Genomic DNA, 21866 nt, shown 5'->3' with positions numbered 1-21866 from the left:
TGTCGCATGTTTATCTAGGGCACATTTTTCTCTGGTAAAGGTAAAACAATGACTGCATCTGCATGCAATATCTTCATGTCCTTTAATGCTTAAGAAATGAGTACGTTTATCAATGCTTAAGTAATAAACCAATCACAAATTTTCATGTCCTTTAATTTCTAAAATTTTGTTTACAAATTTAGTCTCCCTAGTATTACCCTATTCCAAGTCATGCCACATAGAAATTGGCATTTAAGTTGAAAAACATTGGTGTTGTCATTTTTTACCATTATTGCTGATGTGGACTTTTTGAAATCTTCTTTGGAGATGCTCTTATGTTTTATTCATTGTTATTCCACCCTGTGTGTAATGATATTATATGCTTTTGTATTTGTGTGAAATTTGACGAATGGGACTTGTTTTAGGGGAACTTGAGTTGAGATCGAGATGTTGCTAGTGATTTTCTCTTTTCATTTGAAGCTAGTCTATATCTAGTTTTGCCCCGGTATACTTGTCTAGCAAATGATGATAGGACATGAAGGGACACCAACTATTTGTACTATGACATTTAGTGTACAATCCAACACCAAGATGTAAATAGTTGAATCCTCGAACATTGGTAGAGATGGAGGCTCATTTTGACCAAGATTATTCCACCACAGTTGAAAAGAAGGTTCCTTTAACTGTAAATCTACCTGGTAATCCCAAAAAAATCTTGTAAACTCAACTTGGCCAAAGAAGAAAACCCAAAAAAACACAAAAACCGGCCCGGGATTTGAACAAGATCGAAGTTGAGATCCGAGAACCTATAGAACAGAAGGGCAAAGCGAAGTTGTCCAATGATGGCTGAACTTCTTCACGGAAAAGAATCTTAACCAGGAAAACATTTACCACCCAACTCCTAACTACCCTAAAATAACGAGCTATTCTAACTTGAGGAGCAAGTAACCAAAGACATTGAAGTGGCCAACTTCGTCGAGGCATTTAAACAAGCAGCTGGTGATCGAACCGAGGTTGAAAGGAGGAAATCGTTTTACTGGACGTGCAGGGATAAGTTCAAGTTAACTTGGCGTCAGTATATCTGCGGAGTTGGATGAAAAGAGTGTGGAAGAAGAGGAGGAAATTTTGAATATCTAACGTTACAGAGAGGAGGCGAGAGAACTGCGGAAGCGAGGCGGCGAGGGAAAGAAGGCGGGTTGGGTTTGCGAACAAAGAAAAACGGGTTCTCTATTGGGCCTATCATGGACATATTGGACAGGTGGGCTGCTGTATTCTTTGGTGTGGTTAGTTTGTTTTAATAAAAGAGAAGTGACTTCCGCAAGCATCATTTGTTCCGTCTACGTTTTGTTTATTTCTGTCTTTTAATTATTATTTTTAATTTAAACTTTGAAAAAAAAAAAAAGAAGGAATGTTTGGAGAAGGAGTAAACGAGTATGCATAACTTGGTTTTGAAGAGAAATATACTCTCAAAAATACTATTACTATAATAGCATTATTTTTCATTTTTCATTTTTGTCATGCTAACGTGTTATATTATTTACATTCTTATATACATGAATGTATAGATTATGAATGTAAGTAAATAATATAAGTTGCTGATGACGGTGGGTGGTGAGATTGACACAAACGTCCACTTTATTGAACCACAATTTGAATAAATTTGAACCACAATTTTGTATGTTGGACTTCGAATAAGTGTAAAGCAGTTAATAAATTTGAACCACAATTTGTATGTTGGACTTCGGATAAGTGTAAATCAGTTAATAAATTTTAGAGAGTTTTAATGAAAAACTTATGCTACTGTTTACTTTTAACAAAAAATTATTTTTTTACTTTTTTTTTTTTTCTGGTACAATTCACTTACACGTTTATTTTTTAGTTTCATTAAAACTAGAATTTTTGAGAACTTTTTGTTAGTTTTTCTTAAATTTTATCCACAATTTGTGATTTCTGAAAAATCTTGAGTACTTTTCTACATCCAAATATCTGTTTGTGCCGCTGATACTCTGAAATACTAATAATTAAATACAAATGATAGGTCATTTTTGTGAAGACATATTTTTAAAGTTTACACAAAAATGAACCCATGCAAGTTATTGGCTTGGCTTGGCTTGGCTTATATGCGTTCCCACTGTCTGGTCCAGTTGCAAACTTTGACTGTACGAAACGAAGACAAAGAGCCAGCGCTGCTTGGCTTGGCTTGGCTTGGCTTGGCTTGGCTTGGCTTATATGCGCGTTCCCACTGTCTGGTGCAAACTTTGACTGTACGAAACGAAGACAAAGAGCCAGCGCTGCTTGGCTTGGCTTGGCTTGGCTTGGCTTGGCTTATATGCGCGTTCCCACTGTCTGGTGCAAACTTTGACTGTACGAAACGAAGACAAATAGCCAGCGCTGCTTGGCTTGGCTTGGCTTGGCTTATATGCGTTCCCTTGGTGGTCGGCTGTGGCTTCAGCGAGCACACCTTGGATCCCTTGGGTTTCTCCTCGTTCAAAACTCCTATCCCAAGTCAATGAATGATTTAGATTCAGAAATGAAACAGATAATGGAATAAACAAAAATAATCCCATAATACAAAAAAATAAAAATGGAGGGGTGCATGTTTACCTGATAGAGGCATTCCGGCGGTGGAGCAAAGACTTTAGCAAAACTCAGACGACGTGTTGAGGTTTTGAGAGAGAATGAAGTAATATTACTAATAGGAAATGAATATTGAATTCTCCGATCAAGGGTACTAATAGGTAATATTTTCAAGGTACAACCATTGTACCCTTTGTACCCTTGATCAAGGGTACAATGGTTGTACCCTTGATCAAGGATACTAATAGGTATTATTTTCAAGGGTACAATGGTAATATTTTCAAGGGTACAACCATTGAAAATATAACAAATTTGCGGATGTGGACAAGGTAATATTACTTTTTCAAGGGTACAATAGGAATTCAATGTTCATTTCCTATTATTAATATTACCCTTGAAACTCAGACGACGTGTTGAGGTTTTGAGAGAGAATGAAGTAATAATCCACGCGCCTAGTGAAGTAATAATCCACGCGCCGTGCATAGTGAAGTAATAATCCACGCGCCGTGCCTAGTGAAGTAATAATCCACGCGCCGTGCATAGTGAAGTAATGATCCAAATTCCTAGGCTGAGTTTGCTTCATTCTCTCTCTCAAAACCTCAACACGTCGTCTGAGTTTTGCTAAAGTCTTTGCTCCACCGCCGGAATGCCTCTATCAGGTAAACATGCACCCCTCCATTTTTATTTTTTTGTATTATGGGATTATTTTTGTTTATTCCATTATCTGTTTCATTTCTGAATCTAAATCATTCATTGACTTGGGATAGGAGTTTTGAACGAGGAGAAACCCAAGGGATCCAAGGTGTGCTCGCTGAAGCCACAGCCGACCACCATGGTTGACGGAGACAAGAATGGTGATAGGACCACCTTCTCTGGTAGTTGCACAACCGCAAAAGTAAAAACGAGTTGCCAAAGTTCAAAAATGAAAGAATTTAACAACTTCAAAGATAATCTTCAATGTTTATGGGATACTCTGGTCGGCGAGTGTCAACATGGACCATTGTTTGATCAGATTTTGTTAAAGTGCATGGATTATATAACTGCATTGTCACGGTTAGTGTTCAAAATTTTCAAGTTCTTATTGTTAAAAGGTGCGTTTATCTGTTAACTACTCTCGTTTGAATTGCCCCTGTTTTATGTTAAAGCAGCAGTCCAAGAACTTATCGTCAAGCTGCTACTTGGAGGGCTCTGCAGCTGATCACATCATTTATATCTGTTGCCAACACACTTGCTACCAGGCGAGAAACTACTCGTATACAATTAAACGCTGAACAAAAGATAGAAACTGAGGGACATCGTGTGGAATCACTGAACAAGAGGCTCTCAATGACTCACGACAAGATAACTACATTAGAGCAGATGATGTGCAAGATACCAAAAGGGTAGGATATTCTGACTCAGCATCATAAGTAAGAAGCAAAGAAAACTGATATGATTTCATAAAGTTCCTGTTTTATCATAATCCTTTAGTTCTTTTTCACAGTTTAATCCATCATTGTAGGTTGTTTGTGCATTGCTATCGCTATCGTGAGATCGATCCAAATATTTGGATTTCTTGCACAGAGTCACTGTTTTTGCAGGATGTATACTTACATTATATTGGATTGGCATTGAAGGACAAGGTAAGCTTGGGATTCTTGATCCGTTGGCTTAAGTTGTTTTCCCTTCTACTCGTGTTGGACAAACCTCATTTATTTTCGCCCTGTTTTGCTTCTAAGAGGGCTGGTGTAAGAATCGCTTTTGTCCATGCATTGAAAAATCTTCATGAGATTGATGCTAATGTTCCAAGTCTCGGTCGATTCACTAGAAGATTTTCAAGTCAAATGATTACTCTTTCTGGCGACATTGACATTTCCGTAGCTATATCTGAAACTGACCTGGTTAAACAGCTACTACTAAGGTGACTGCCCTGTTTTTGGAACTCATTCAAAATTAACAGTTCCTTGTTTACTGTTTTTTTCAAAATCTCTTTGAATTAGGTTAATTTTCTCTATGTTGCAGACACCAGCTTCTACCACCGGAGATCAGGCATGTGGTAAGACCATTAGAGTATGAACACTTGATTCCTCAGGAGCCCAATGGCTCCCAATCTGGTGCAAAAGGTTTCACTCCTTCCGAACTCTGTTTCACTTCGTGGATATCATTGTTTGTATTCTTTTATGTTCTTTTTCTCCATAATTAGGAGCACAAAAGTTTTTCACCCATAAATCCCTCCTTCCTTATTTGTGGTGCAGGTGTTTCATGCTATGAACATGGCACCATTAATATTGCTCACCGCTGGGGAAATTTTATTTGTGTTGGAGTTGATTCAAAGTTGACCGATGCCTTGACTGGACATGTGACTGATCTTACTTGCAACAAGTTCTATCGATTAAGTCATAACATATACATTACAATGGCTGGATTTAGGATGGCTTGGGAGGAAATGTGGCAATGGATAACATCAGTGGTAACTGAAAACTCTCAATTTTTTTTTTCTTTTACTCAAAATTATATATATTAATTTTCAATTGGATGGTGATAGTTTCTAACAATACCTGAGGAGTTGCACACGGTGGAGCTAGCGGCTAATCTAGCCTATCATTTTGTTAGTCCCTATGGCAGAGTGGGCAGCCTTGTTTTGGGATGGGACAACACAAGCCCACATCCGAAAATGTTTCGAGTGATCGCGGGTGAATCATTTACGACTAGTGATAGTGCTATGGCTCTTGGTACAGGAGAAGAATAGTAAGTTTTAATAATTTTGTTCGAACTGTGAACTTCGTTTTTGTGGTATTTTTTTTTTTTTTTTAAACAAACGATATTATCTATGGGTTAACCTTCATAATGGACTAGCGACAACATAGTTCAAATTCGCCTTTGACTAGAATTGAACCTAAAACCTTGGTATTGCTTTTGTATTTATATATGGAAATTATTATTATTATTATTGAGAATATAACGTACTAATTATGTAGAAAATATTAGTATTTTTGTAAATATAAAATACTAATTATTTTGTTGGTTAATTTGTAGTATAAACATGCGGTATCTGACCGATTATTATCATGACGAATTACCACATGCCTTCCAACATACAATGTTACTACTCAACCAAGCCTGCGTTTTAGATCGTTTTTGTGGTGGAGTTGTTAGAGGTAAAAATCATAATTTAAAATTTGTTAATTATTATTACCAAAAAAATGTAATAAATTGTAACATTTTTTTTTTTTTAAATAAAAGTTGTGCTTATATTTAATTTACTTTTTAATTGTAGGGCGGGTACTGCAGAAAGATCAGCCACCATCGTGCCTGTATCATAATTTCTTCAATTAGGTCATGACGAATGAAGTTGGGTTCCAGGATTCTGCTCAAGATCGCAAGTCTGCATCAAGGGGAAGAAGCAGTCCTAATGGTTGTATTGGCTTAGCAAGTATTTTGGTAAACCATGAAACCTGTGTTAGCTTGGAAACCCGTAGGTAGTAGCTTTAAACATTGAAGCTTAACTTAGGTTGGTTGTTAATATTTACCACTTGGTTATCCGTATCCGTGTGATGTATGTTTCCTTGCTTGAATGTTGAATCGTAACTTTCGTGGTTTGTAATGAAGAATTTGTTGAAAATTATGTATTATAATATTAATTTACAAGATTTTTAATTTTAATATGTGAATGAAAATATGTGTGAATGGTTGCGTTGTTCCAGATGCAAACATGATGCCAAGTAGTGAAGAACCAACGGTTTTGGTTTGAAATATTGCATATTTTCTATTGGAATCACCTTAACATATAATGTGAGTAGGGCAACAAAGTTCGGAGAAACAAAGTAAAGCAATAATGTAATTTCCATTGAGATCATGTACTTACGTTTGTGGTAAATCAGTGAAATCACAGATTGAAGTCAATGGCATCAAAATTTACATCTGCGATACTTGATTTCGAACCCGAACAGAACAATCTGCAAATCCATTCTGCTAATGATCTCCATCATCAAGCGAGGCAGAGAAGCCGAAAATATCACTTCTTAGTGCCTGAGAACCCTTGTTTTCAGCAGCAGCATCACCATCACCATCACCATCTTCGCCATTTGCCTCGCCTGCTGTCGGTCGTGGAGGAGACGAAAAGTCTAGGCACAACCCTTGTACAACTTGTTCAAATGAAGCAGAGAGGTCTTGGGAGGTGAGCTGGTGGTACTCCACAACCTGGTGGAGGCATTGATTTTCTCTAACCAGGTTTGAATTTTCATTTGCTAGTCTTGACCTCTCAGCTAGCAGTGCCTCCAACTGAAGCGTCACCAGATCATCTTCCTCAGACCTCAACCCTTTATCCAGCCAGTCTCGGAGACTTCGATTCTCCTCCTCCAGCAGAGCACAGCGCTCTTGCATAAAGCATAAATCCGATTTTATCGACTTGAGTTCCCGGGCAAACGAAGCTGCTTTTGTTGCCAGTGAAATTGCAAGCTGTGGAGAGATAATCACACAGTTAGCAATCAACTCAACTATTTATTAACTAGTGGAGAATTTCCACTGGCGTTTCCAATGGTTATATTCGTAATTAGCTGGGGAAGAAGTACCAATCAAGGTGAGAGACCGGCGAGTTTCTGCGGCAGGGTGGCGGAAGGTCCAGCGCAGGTTGAACTCGTTTCTTTGAAGTCATCGGCAGGTCGACCTCGTTTCTCATGGTTCTCAGTGCTCTGAGTCTGAGTGTGAGCCCTAGTCCTACTCAACAACGAACTCACCAAATCAGCTCAAATTTTGTACAGACAATTTCATATAATTGAGAGAGGGAGAGAAAGAGAGAGGAGAAATTAATGAAACGTACTCGACGGTGGTTCCGTAGCAGTGGCTGGTGAGAGAGTGAGGTGGCTTTTATAGCTTTGGAGTGGGCCCCGGGTCCATGCGAGTTGCACACGGAGTGTGAGGGGCAAGTTTTCACATATACCATTTTGGTTAAAAAGTCTTCACTTATATCCAATAGGATCCTTTTTGGATCCTTTTGATGAAGATCCTACATCCTTTTGATGAAGATCCTATGGATCCGTAAATCGCGTTCATTCATTGTATATTGTGTGGTTAATATTTATCAAGTACTATTTGTGTTTAATTTTAAATAAAAATATTTAAAATGATTTCTGACTGCACGATATACAATGAACGAATACGAATACAATTCATGAATTTTTGTGATCCTCACAAAAGGATCCGCGCGAGCATCCGGATTCCACTCATATCATGTAACAATAATTACTTTTTCGTGGTTTTGGAGGAGGCCCTAGTTTCCAAATGTTGCTCATAACGCATTTTTGTCTCGCTCTCTCCATTATGGCCTCCCCCTCCCTCGCATCTGTCACGAAGATACACTATTACTCATCTCTCTCTCTCTCTCTCTCTCTCTCTCTCTCTCTCTCTCTCTCTCGTCCTTGCTTATCTCTTCTGCCTCCTCCACCTTCCGCTGTCTGTCTCGCTTGTTTCTCTACAATGTAATATATCATGTGATGGAATGCTATGAGATTCTAACGGCCTTGCTTATCTCTTCTGCCTCCTCCACCTTCCGCTGTCTGTCTCGCTTGTTTCTCTACAATGCAATATATCATGTGATGGAATGCTATGAGATTCTAACATTGTCAACATTGTCTATGTGGGCAACATTTGTCCACCTGGCACTCCTCACACTCCGTGTGCAACTTGCATGGACCCGGGGCCCACTCAAGATCCTCCCAATCCACAGCTATAAAAGCTACCAAACTCTCTCGCCAGTTTTTTAGAACTTTGAATCAACTTTGATAGAACTTGTTTGATTTTATATGATGTCAAGACTTATCCAATTTTGCATAAGAATACTTAGTTTAGCTTGCTTATATATATTGAATCCTTCACATATATATATATATATATATTTTTTTTTTTTTATATGATGTCAAGACTTATCCAATTTTGCATAAGAGTACTTAGTTTAGCTTGCTTATATATATTGAATCCTTCATATATATATATATATATATATATATTTGAACGTCCTCTGAGTCTAAGAAACCAAATCACCACCATCGCTAGTCTTTGCTCCACCGCCGGAATGCCTCTATCAGGTAAACATGTGCCCCTCAATTTTTATTTTTTTTGTATTATAGGATTATTTTTGTGTATTCCATTATCTGTTTCATTACTTGTTGCAACTGCTTCTGTTGGAAGAGTTTGGTGATGAATATTGTAAGTAAATCACATCGTAATAGAATGACAGATTAATAGGTGAATGATAACTTTATTGTATACATTGAGAAAGATGTTTTGATTCTATTGATAATGATGTTGTGATACGACATTTTTATAATATGAGAACACACCCTAAACAATTATATATGAAAGTATACTCGAATTTTGGAAGTTTCTCTTCCATGACCCTTTCGTTGAAAAATGAAATCGTAATAGGGCTAATGATCGAATTTCCAAGATGCATGAGGAGAAAATTTGCAAGTGTCCTCCATTAGTTCAACAATGCGCGCAACTAGTTTGCCAATACCCTCGACTTTGAACTCCAACCCAGAATATGAAGGGGTGTAACTGTACTCAGGATATTTTGGTCTAATCAAGTGTGATTTTGGTATATTTGAAATATTTATAAAAAAGTTACTCAGTACTACAGTTTGGTGGTATTCATCTTCTCTTAGAAGTGAAAGATCTTAGGTTCAAATCTCGAGGATAACTAATTCGATACCAAGTTAGGTTGTCCATTATGTGGCTTAGCCAAACTCCCCCTCCCATAGTGTAAAAATATCGACGTACTAAAAAAAAAAAATATATATATATATTATAAAAAAATAACATTTTCTAAATTAAGGGTGAAATTTTGACTGAAAATGATAAAAATTCCTATTTTTTGCGGTATGTGACTTTTGTCTAGCATCTCTTACTAAAACTAAAAGACTTAATTTTTGGTAAATAAAAATTAAGAAAATACCAAGAGACATTATCATGATGAAGAACTTGTATGGAAGTACTTTTAAATGATTGAAAAAATGCTTTTAGGGAGAATGTTTTTGAGTTCCAAAGTGCTTCTTCAATGAAACATTTAAGTACATTTTCAGAATTCACTTATGTGTTTACTAAAAGTTGATTCAAAAAATATTTTCACCAAAAATGCTTTCAATTATTTTAAAAGTACTTCTAAATTAGTCCTTATTTGTTGTTGTCCCGATGCATTTTTTCCCCTTCATATCGGTCTTCTTCCATTCCATTATTGCGTTTGGGTTTCGGAAGGACAACGGCATAACTACATGTTGAGATATACAAGAGGACCACAACGTTTTATACAAAAATAAACAAACATTCCACACAACAAAATACACAAAATATAAACTCGACAGCCAAACCACATAATGCTTATTACCAGATAGAAGGTAATGTTACACTTATTATATTTTTGTATCACATCCGTCGCACCTCTCTAATTGAGGTAGAGCCCACCAATACATATGGATCTCATCTTTATTAGAAAAAAAGTACAAATGTATAGTATGAAAAATATGGTAAAAATAACATTTTTACCCGATAAATAGTACAACGCTGCATCTTAAGTATTTCGTGTGCTTAAACCCCTTTCAAACTAATATTAATTTGTAAGAGTTCAAACGATAATTAACGCAGCATAACTTATAGCGCCAAAACGAGGCCAGGCAGAGACTTGTCATCCGAGAGCTTACTCTGCCATACACATTGGCAATTCCCCGGTTGTGATCTGATATGCGGTGAGGATAACTGGGTGACCGTGACGGACGTGTTGTTGTATTCCCTGACCTGGGTAAAAATCCCATCAGTGAGGGTCCACGCATGCACCCACGAAACGGAACGAGCCACGTCGTATCCTTCAGCCAGCACCATTGATCCAAATGCAATGATCGAGAGAGGGACGAATTTGAACGATGAGTCATACGGTGGTGCACCGGTGAGTAGGCGGTTCAGATGCTGGTGAGTTGGGGGGCCATGGAACCACCACTCGAGGTGGGGCGCGAGGAGAAGGTGGACGACATCAACGTCCATGGAGGTTAAGGCTTGGTATAAAGCCGTCACTGTCGTTTTGTTTTTGGCTTCTTCGTAATCTTCTCCCTCCATCGGACATAGTTGAGAGTTTGCCAGGTCTGGAGCTCAAAGCAATATATCTCTGTGTGAGGGACTTGGTGAGTTAGGAATGTTTGTGTTTGAACCGTTAAGTGTTATGGCATTGGTGTTTATATAGGAGGAGAACATGGTTTGTGGGAGTTTGGACGGTTGCATGTGAGTATGATTGTATAAGACAAGAAATTTTCAGTGAGGTACTGCTAGGTATATTAAAATTTTAAATTAAATTTTGTAAATTAAATAATGTGATTGTTGATGATTGGATTATCACTAAAGTATTGATTAACGTGCTTATTTTTTATTGATGACACATTATTGGGTTTACAAATTTGGATCAAAAAATTTGGTCTTCTTAGCATTACCCTTAAAAATTTAGGCTATCTAGCATTAGCTTTTTCAGTGTGCCGGAAACATGGTTCGGTACATCAATTGTCGTAATACAAATGGTTGAAATTTTTTTTTTTCAAGTACCAACCACTTATATTATAACACTTTGTGTACTAAACCTTATTTCTGACACACTAAAACAAAGTAATCTTTGATCATAAATGTATTTCTTTTATGAATTCACCAAAAATACTAATTAACAGACCCAAGAGCAACTTCGTAAATATATATATATATATAGAGAGAGAGAGAGAGAGAGAATAAGCAAATGATTAAAAGTTGGATGTTCACATAAGTATATTTCTGTTGGCTTCTCATTTAGTAATATGGAAGATTACGTACGAGAGAGAGAGAGAGGATATGGTACATTATTAGTGGCCCTTGTTACAAATTTTGTTGGAGATTTCAACTTGATCGAAGAAGAAAAGATACTCCACACTAAATTACCAAGTATGACTACTATTTAGAAGGAGATCCACAATCATGTCTAGAGGTTTCACAAACTCACTACATTTGTGGAGGCTACTTCTATAGTAATAATCGTTTAGAACTTCAGAAATTTAATAGAGATTAAACTCCAAAGTTAATTTTTAGTCTTTTTAGTCAAAATTTGACTTAGAAATAAAGAGTATGATTTGAGATGTGATAAACATAAGATGATTATAGCAACCAAGTCATAATATTTAGAAGGAAAATGATAAACACACACTCTTTTAACCTGTCACATATTCTTGTTTAATTTTGCTTGTTATTTTCGTTTGGCTTGTTCACCATTTGGCTAGCGAGAAATAAAGAGGTGGATTTGAGAAATTAAAAAGGATGGGTGTGAGTCATCTCCTCATTTTAAAATATAACTGAATTAATCGTAGCAAAATTTGATTAATCTTGTATTTATTTTACCTCAAAAGTTCTTATTATTTGAATTAATTCTTTAATAAGAATAATTAACTTGTTTATGGTCTCAAGGAACAGGTTGAAGTACAAATTATCACTAATATTATTGTTCTCAGTTTTTTTTATTATTTTATTGTTTTTTTTTTTTTTTTTTTGTGGTCAGAAATTGGAAATTTTGACTTAGATTTAATAAGAATCAATTGATGAATTACTTTAGTGGTTAAAATATTTCTTTTTAGGATCAAGTACCTAAAACCTTCCAAATATTTTGTGTCATTCTAAATTGGTCTTAATATTTTTAAATATTCTAAATAAGTATCCAACCCATTGAAAATGTCACATCCGTAGAGCCTTAATTAATTTTTCAAACATAGATTATATTCAAACCCTCCAACTGGATATATTATGGTCAACATTAAATTAATTGCCTCAAAATCTAAATTTTAAATATGGTATATATAATATGGAATTCAATAATCAAACGGGTACTGAATTGAATCGAAAGGGAACCCAAATTGGAATTACATCATGAGAGCAATCTCCGAAGAGGGTTAAGAATTGAAATGGGGTTTAAAGGAACTTATTTCTATTCATGTGATTTCCTCATTCAGGAATTCTCAGCTCGTTCTTCTTTGCGGGCGATGAAGATGGTGGTGGCCGCATTATGGCAGTCCATACCATTTTAGCAACTTTCATGACCTTCACCTCAATGTTGGTGGCTTGAGTTGTAGGGTGGAGTTGGTGGTTTTGCATGGGTTTGGAAGTGATGGCTTGATGGGGGTGGTGGTGACTGTTAGTTGGTGGAAGCTATGCTTTCATGACTTCCTATTGATTTTGGAGACAATGTGTTAATTTAACAGATTTTTAACTGGGGTTTAATAGATGTGACATTTTTAATAAGTTGAGTACTTGTTTGAAATATTTAAAAAAGTTGAAACTAATTTATACTAGCACTAAAAGATTGGAGGATTTGAGGTACTTAATCTTTCCTTTATTGTCTTCAACTCATTGAATCTCAGATTCAAACTCTTATCTTCCCTTAATGTAGTATAATAGTAATGGCTTCAATAGTAATATCCAAAAAAAACTTGTAAGTACTCAATATCCTTAACAGAAGATTCTCACACTAGTTAAATGATTTGAGATAACACAAGATTCTCACACTACTAATCCGTGGGAACGGACCTCATAAAATGTACTTATCAATAAGGGTAAACCAATAGTGTTCTATGACTATATATGGACCAACAATTTTCATCGTCTTCCGAACTATATATAGTCTCTTTAATTCTCAGAGTTGACTCAAATCATAGGCAGTTTCTTATCGAATCCAGCTTTAATTCCCAACATAGTATATAATCTATTAATTAGCAACACAAAATATAGAGCCCTAGCCTCTTGCATGACAGTCCATGACTCCATGGAGATACATGTTTCTAATTAAATAATAAAAATTTGATTAGTGGATTTACCTGAGCCTATCGGTCACTAGTGGGGTTTTTGGGGTGATCAAATTAATATTACCGCATCGCATGCAAACCGAATGCCTAATTGAATCTTTGTCAATTTGTGTAACACCAAAACGCCAAACCAATAGCAAATTGAGCTCTATATATGTCATTTTCGTCTGCTTGAATCTTAGTGGAGGTAGATTCAAAACCGGTCATCAATGTTGTTTAAGGTATGAGTGGAGTTTCCTAAAAAGTAAATCAATCATTGAAGATATTCAGTGGCTGATTTCTTCGTTTGAGGTTATCAAATAATTTCATATTTTTGAGAAGTAAACTTTGTAGCTGATGTCTTAACTAGCTATGGTCTCTATTTGCAAAATGTACATATTTGGAAGTACTAATGGCCGGCTCATTTAATTATTCATGAATCTACAATATTGAGAAACCAGGTACGTGTGAGTGTGTGTGTGTTTTTTTTTTTTGCTAAACAAACGATATTATTTATACTAAAGGGTGAAAAAGTGGGTTAAGCCTCATACTAGGCTAGCCATAATAATATGGTTTAAATTTACCTTTGACGAGCGTCGAACCTAGAACCTCTCACTTACAAGTGAAAATGAATATTGCTAAATCGTAGTACTAAGTGGTGTGTGAGTGTGTTATAATATTGGTGTGTGAGTGTGTTATAATATTGGTGAATTTAGAGTTTAGGGTTTAACTATAGGATACCATGTGAAATGAAACAAATAGTTCTAAATTTTTCTAAACTAGTGTCTACACACCCTTTTTTACCTCCTATACATCCCTCTCTATTTTTCTGCCGTCAACAATTTGAGGTTTTGATTTTAATTACTTCAGTTTTTTTATATCTTTATTCTTGACTCTAGCGCAATAGTTTTGTGTTATGTGGCGAATCCTCTACTTTCGTTACCAGCTAATAATTAATTGGGCACAAAAATTTCTAGCACACAATTTGTGATGAATTTGAAATTATGCCTCAAATAAAATCTTAAAAAGAATTCATCCACCATGAAACACTTTATTTGACCCTTTTTTTGAAATAGGTCACTTATTTTACCAAAAAGTGATGAATTTTTGGGCATCACAAATAATTCCGTCACCTAATTCATGTTTTGCTTGCATTGGTTTATCTGTTAACTAAAAGCTCTCTTTGAATTGCTCTGTTTTATGTTAAAAGCAGTACTACAAGAATTTATATCTGTTGCTAACACATTTGCTGCAGGCTAGAACCTACTCGTAGACAATTAGACGCTGAAAAGAAGAAACAAATTAAGGGACCTCGCGTGGAATCACTGAACAAGACGTTCCCAATGACTCACGACAAGATAACCATACCAGAGCAAATGATGCGCAAGCTAAACTAAGTGATGATCTTTCATATATATAAGCAACCTAAACTAACTATTCTTATACAAAATTAAATAAGAAAGTCATGACTTGTTTGACACCATATAACATATTTGTTACGGCAAAAGACTGTTTACTACCCTCATGTTACTTAAAAAAAAAATTAAAAAAAAAAAAAAAAAACAGAACCCTTTTTTTTTCCTTCCCCCTTCGTCTTCCCCACTGAAAAAGGGCTGGATTCCTTCCCCCTTTGTCTTCCCCACTAGTGCGACGGTAAGCCCCTTGCCTCCCTTGTCTGCGCCAGCTTCCATCTCCACTACTCGCTCCCCTCTCTCTTCTCTCCTCTCCTCTTTCCTCTCTCTCTCTCTCTCTCTCTCTCTCTCTCTCTCAGGTTTCTCTCTCATTTCTTTATCTCACCAGAAGGGCAAAACCCTAAAGAGCCGTTTACAACCACCTGAGTAAGTTTTCTCTCTCATTTCTCTCCTCTCTCACTATCTCTCTTTACACTACTACAAAAGGGGGCTATAGTGTCGGAGGGTGGTGTCGCTTTAATCTAATATAGTAGCGGATTAGGCAATTGCGACACTAACTGAATATGACGTCGGATTTACTGTCGCTTATAAGCGTTATTAAATGTTTATGTCACTTTTAAACCGACGTAAACATATATTTTAATAATTTTTAAATACTAGTGTCGCTTTTAAACCGACGTAAACATTATTTTAATAATTTTTAAATACTAGTGTCGCTTTTAAGCGACATAAAGTGTGTATATATATATATATATATTAAATTATATATATATTAAATTAAATTTTATATCCCTAAAAACTATAATAATTATATATATATATATTAAATTAAATTTTAAAAAATTGGTGATCATTGGATTGGCTTAAATATACATACGGTTCAATTTCTTAAGTGTTATACATACAAAATAAATAAATTTAAATCTACTTAATATATATATATATACACACACACACCATTGAACTTGATTGGATACAAATTCTATGAAACTAATTTCGACAGTTATAAACGAAAAATCACGATTTAACGATTATTTTAACTCCGATTTTGATGATTTTTTACAGCTACACTCCTGACCCTATATGAATACAATGAATGGATTCGATCTTCAAATTAAAATATTTACACAAGTGGATACCACAAAATCTTATGTTATACTTAATGAAAGTATAAATAAACTCTAAGTGTTAGTCAATCTATTGTTTTGATGGGATACAAATTCTCCGAAACTAATTTCAACGATCCCAACCGTCAAACTTGTTTGCATATGCTTCGAGATCACATCAGCAAAAAATCACAAAAAACAAACATTCAGAGATCAAGTAACGGGACAAAGCTTTTCGACGGTTATAAACGAAAAATCACGATTTAACGGTTATTTTAACTCCGATTTTGATGATTTTTTACAGCTACATTCCTTGACCCTATATGAATAGAATGAATGAATTCGATCTTCAATTTAAAATATTTACACAAGTGGATACCACAAAATCTTATGTTATACTTAATGAAAGTATAAATAAACTCTAAGTGTTAGTCAATCTATTGTTTTGATGGGATACGAATTCTCCGAAACTAATTTCAACGATCCCAACCGTCAAACTTGTTTGCATATGCTTCGAGATCACGTCAGCAAAAAATCACAAAAAACAAACATTCAGAGATCAAGTAACGGGACAAAGCTTTTCGACGGTTATAAACGAAAAATCACGATTTAACGGTTATTTTAACTCCGATTTTGATGATTTTTTACAGCTACACTCCTTGACCCTATATGAATACAATGAATGAATTCGATCTTCAAATTAAAATATTTACACAAGTAGATACCACAAAATCTTATGTTATACTTAATGAAAGTATAAATAAACTCTAAGTATTAGTCAATCTATTGTTTTGATGGGATACAAATTCTCCGAAACTAATTTCAACGATCCCAACCGTCAAACTTGTTTGCATATGCTTCAAGATCACATCAGCAAAAAATCACAAAAAACAAACATTCAGAGATCAAGTAACGGGACAAAGCTTTTCGACGGTTATAAACGAAAAATCACGATTTAACGGTTATTTTAACTCCGATTTTGATGATTTTTTACAGCTACATTCCTTGACCCTATATGAATAGAATGAATGAATTCGATCTTCAATTTAAAATATTTACACAAGTGGATATCACAAAATCTTATGTTATACTTAATGAAAGTATAAATAAACTCTAAGTGTTAGTCAATCTATTGTTTTGATGGGATACGAATTCTCCGAAACTAATTTCAACGATCCCAACCGTCAAACTTGTTTGCATATGCTTCGAGATCACATCAGCAAAAAATCACAAAAAACAAACATTCAGAGATCAAGTAACGGGACAAAGCTTTTCGACGGTTATAAACGAAAAATCACGATTTAACGGTTATTTTAACTCCGATTTTGATGATTTTTTACAGCTACACTCATTGACCCTTTATGAATAGAATGAATGAATTCGATCTTCAAATTAAAATATTTACACAAGTGGATACCACAAAATCTTATGTTATACTTAATGAAAGTATAAATAAACTCTAAGTGTTAGTCAATCTATTGTTTTGATGGGATATGAATTCTCTGAAACTAATTTCAACGATCTCAACCGTCAAACTAATTTCACTATCAATTGATGGACAGAGCGTGGAGTGTGTGTGCTGTATAGCGTACAAATATGGCCCTCAACTTTTATTATTTTTTTGCTCTTGTGTAATACAAATTCTCAGAAGTATCCTTCCAATTAATTGAAGAGATCTTATTTTGGGACCAGGAGGTATTATACGGAATATATGTTTTCTTTTTTAGAAGAAAAAACCAGGTGGTTTGACTTGTGCAAAAATGGTGCTTTGCACACCCAAAAACCTACCCTTATATGAGTGTCGCTTATAACCGACACTAAATTATTTTTTTAAATATTTTGAAATCCAATGTCGCTTTAAATTAGTTTTTTTAAATATTTTGAAACCCAGTGTCGCTTTTAAGCGACATATTGATTTAAATTAGTTTTTCGTTTTATAACCATCGAAAAGTTCCATAGAATTTGTATCCCATCAAGTTCAATGGTGTGTGTATATATATATATATTTATTAAGTAGATTTAAATTTATTTATTTTGTATGTATAACACTTAAAGAAATTGAATGGTATGTATATTGAAACTGATCCAACGGTCACCAATTTTTAAAATTTAATTTAATATATATATATATAGTTTTTAGGGGTATAAAATTGTTACATTAATATATATAATTATTATAGTATTTTTTAGGGTTATAAATTTAATATATATAAAATTATAGTATTTGAAATATTAGGCGGGAAATTTCCCGCTTGTTTGAATGGATGGAGAGACTTAGTGTCGGTTTTAACCGACGCTAGTGTCATTAAAGCGACGCTATGTGAATTTCAAAAAGTGTGTCAGAAGTTGGCATCGGTTAAAAGCGACGCTAGTTTCATTAAAGCGACGCTAGTTTCATTAAAGCGACGCTATGTGAATTTCAAAAAGTGTCAGAAGTTTGTGTCAGTTTAAAGCGACGCTAGTTTCATTAAAGCGACGCGAGTTTCATTAAAGCGACGCTATGTGAATTTCAAAAAAAGTGTCAGACGTTTGCGTCGGTTTTAACGGACGCAAACTAAGTACCCATATTTAAACCCCTCTCTTTCCCATTTCAACCGTGCTTTCATTTCTCCCCCAATTTCAGACTTTCTTCTTCTCCTTCCCCATTTCATCTGTGCGTCCCCTTCTTCCTCCTTTTCATTTTTTCCTCAACTCCTTCCCCGTTTGCTTTGGATCACCAGTTTGAAGATCAACATTCTGAAGAACTCCAATTCGAGGAGGAAGAGCTTGAAGGTGGTTCATTTTTAAATTATTATGATTATTAATTTTAGTTTCTATTTTGTATTCTAAATAGTTTTATGCTTAAATTGAAAATTTATTTTTGTTTCTTGGTTTTTAATTGTTTTTTTTGTATTTATGCATGTTGGATCTGAAGAGCAAGGACACTGGAAATCGCAGATCCATAATTTTTTAAAGGTATAAAACCTGAGTTTAATCTATAGAGATTAGAGCCTTAATGTTGAAGTAGTAAAGTATTGGAGCACTGATCTGATGGCAAGCATGGCAGCATGGAGTTGCTAGTATTATATATGGCACTATGGAGCTACAAAATATGTGGTCTTCGACAAAGGCAAGCATAGGAAAGCATGGAGGATGAATTTTTGTAAATTATATGGAATGTTAGATGTAAAACATTTGTATATTATGGCACTATTTTTCTTTTGAATTATTTTTATTATTGTTTGTTTTGGCCTAAAATTGAAATTTATTATTTCGATTATATAATTTTTTGAGTTATAATTATTTGAGAACGAATACAGAAACAGATTTCGACTTTTTTTTTAAATTATTATTATCAAAGGTGGTGTCGCTTTAAATCGTCACTAGTTTGCATATTTTATTTATTTAATTGTTCTCTAACGTCGCTTTAAACCGTCACTAGTTTGCATATTTTATTTAGTTAATTGTTGACTAGCGTCGCTTTAAACCGACGTTAACATCAGCGTCGCTTTAAACCGACGCTGCGTAGTGGCAGATTAAGCGAATAAAGCGACGCTGAAGCCCTTTAGTGACGGTAGCAATGGCGTCGCTATTCCAATCCGACATTGCAGTGTTTTATGTCGGATTTTTGCCAAATTTCCGACAGAAATCGGGGTTTCTTGTCGGTTTTTGGTCCGCCGGTGATAGCCTATATTGTAGTAGTGCTCTATCTAAAATTTGAATATATAGGTCCTTGTACTGTTAACCTCCCATTTACATTCATGTGCATATTTGTATATTTAAAAGCTTCAAACTTTATAATGAATTTGTTATTTTTCTCCTTGTTATACCCAAATCTCATATCCCAATTTCTCAGATTACGAAACCCTAATTTGTTGTATTTGATTTTGGATGGAAATTCAGATATGGGTGTTGTCTGTTTACTTGGTTAGGAGATATTGACCGGGAAACTTGTAGAGCTTGATGGAGTGGTCGACGGAGCCGGAGGCGAGGCAGGTGGAGTTGGGGCTAAGGGCGAGAGCCGTGACGTCGTCGCGATGGTGGCGAAGGAGCTTGGGAGGGCTAGACAGGATAAGAGAGTCGTGGATGGCGATTGTGGGGTCGGAGGAGGAGGCCGTCACGATGTGGTAGGCATGCTGGTCCAAGTGGAGTTAGGGCTGAGAGCGAGAGCCGTGACGCCGTCGCGGTGGTGGCGGAGGAGCTTGGGAGGGCTGGACAGGATAAGAAAGTCGTGGATGGCGCTTGTGGGGTCGGAAGAGAAAGTCCTCACGACGTGGTAGGCCTGCTGGTCCCACAGCACCGAGCAGTACGACGGCCCTACGCCGCTGCTCGTGGGCTTGTGGGCCTCTCGGAGCTTCAAAGTTCGGATCTTCATGGCTCTGCATGCAGATCGATAGAAACTTGGATTTGGGTTTTTGTTCGATTTTCCAGATTTCTTTGTTGTTTGATCTTTTTTTTTTTCATGGTTTAGGGGGTATTTGGGGCTGAGATTTGATTTGGGTTTTGAAAGTTTTAGCTCGATTTTTGTAGGGTTGTTGATTTTTCTGGATTTTGGAGATGAAGATTAAGATGGGTTTAAGAGGAGGGGTTTGGGATGATGAAGATAAAGCCATGGTTGCTGCAGTTTTAGGAACCACTGTTTTTTTTTTTTTTTTTTTTTTGAATTTTTTTTGAACCCCTTCTCAAAAAAAAAAAAAATCCATTTGGACCCTTAATGACACATGGCGCCCAATCATTGTCTACATGGGTGCCACGTCACAGTTAACGGCAGACTTAACAGTTTGAATAACGGATGTATGAGACTGTCCTAAAATTTACACTTTAGGTATGACTCTAGGACAAAAAAAACTTAATGTACTAAATGTTGAAAACCACAAAACTTCAAGGTAGTAAACGATCTTTTACCCTATTTGTTAATCTAAATCAAACAAATTCTATCAAAGTTGATTCAAAGTTCTTAAAAATTGGGGATAGAGTGGGGTGGCTTTTATAGCTTTGGATTGGGAGGGTCTTGAGTGGGCCCCGGGTCCATGCGAGTTGCACACCGAGTGTGAGGAGTTGCACACCGAGTTGATTAGGCAAGTTCGGATTTTGTATTTGACAATGTGGGCGTTCGGATGTTCCCACACAAATACAAAATGTTGACAATGTTAAAGACAGGTGGACAAATATATTACATTGTAGAGAAACTTGCATATATATTACAACGACCAAAAGCAAAAAACGTCAGGCATACTGGGCCGTGACAGAACGAAACGTGACTGACAGTGCTCGTATCAATCAGCTTCGACCTATTCGCCGACTCACAAGTATATAAGCGGAATCCACTGACTCACAAGTATAAGCGGGAGTGAGGACCTGAAACCTCAGAGCAAAAGCAGAATCCACTGACTCACAAGTATATAAGCGGAATCCACTGACTCACAAGTACAGCTTCGACGCCTTAGCCTGCTGCTGCTGCCTATTTTCTCTACATTGTCTCGCTCCATTCACTCAAGCCCCATTTTAACGTCCTCTGAGTCTGAGAAACATAATCACCACCATCGCTACAGTCTTTGCTCCACCGCCGGAATGCCTCTATCAGGTAAACATGTGCCCCTCATTTTTTTTTTTTTTTTTTTGGTATTATGGGATTATTTTTCTTTATTCCATTATCTGTTTCATTTCTGAATCTAAATCATTCATTAACTGTTGGGATAGGAGTTTTGAATGAGGAGAAACCCAAGGGATCCAAGATGTGGTCGCTAAAGCCACTGCCGACCACCATGGTTGACGGAGACAAGAATGGTGATCGGACTGGTAGTTGCAGACACCAGCTTCTACCACCGCAGTCGAGGACCGCTGAACAACTGAGAGTAGGCGTGGGGGTGAGAGAGCAGTGCAAAAAGTGAGTTTTCACAATTTGATGTTTTGATTTTAATTACTTCAGTTTTTTTATATTTTTATTCTTGACTCTAGCGCAATAGTTTTGTGTTATGTGGCGAATCCTCTACTTTCGTTACCAG

General features: G+C 36.0%; 2 protein-coding genes and 1 long non-coding RNA gene across 3 annotated transcripts; 2 read left to right on the top strand and 1 right to left on the bottom strand.

Moving 5' to 3' along the window:
- The first annotated feature begins 4074 nt into the window (after positions 1-4074).
- Positions 4075-6018, top strand: LOC125478498. The gene is made up of 5 exons (XM_048586681.1): positions 4075-4178; positions 4275-4456; positions 4558-4658; positions 4791-5005; positions 5872-6018. Exons 2-5 carry the CDS (start codon positions 4380-4382, stop codon positions 6016-6018), a joined length of 540 nt encoding a protein of 179 aa, XP_048442638.1. The 5' UTR covers positions 4075-4178; positions 4275-4379.
- Positions 6019-10179: 4161 nt separating this feature from the next.
- Positions 10180-10638, bottom strand: LOC125478497 (senescence associated gene 20-like). Its single transcript, XM_048586680.1, has one exon. The coding sequence runs from the start codon at positions 10636-10638 to the stop codon at positions 10180-10182; it is 459 nt and encodes a 152-aa protein (XP_048442637.1).
- A 7702-nt stretch (positions 10639-18340) lies between these two features.
- LOC125478471 lies at positions 18341-18831 on the top strand. The gene is made up of 2 exons (XR_007259326.1): positions 18341-18654; positions 18797-18831. It is a non-coding gene; the product is annotated as an uncharacterized LOC125478471 (long non-coding RNA).
- The last annotated feature ends 3035 nt before the right edge of the window (positions 18832-21866 follow it).

This window comes from the organism of the source record quoted next, unplaced genomic scaffold, assembly GCF_019419815.1.
Source record: "Pyrus x bretschneideri cultivar Hongxiangsu unplaced genomic scaffold, Pyrus_bretschneideri_v1 Contig25, whole genome shotgun sequence".
Lineage (NCBI taxonomy): Eukaryota > Viridiplantae > Streptophyta > Magnoliopsida > Rosales > Rosaceae > Pyrus > Pyrus x bretschneideri.
The sequence above is the reverse complement of the archived record's forward strand: the minus strand, read 5'-3'. Positions and strand labels throughout refer to the sequence as shown.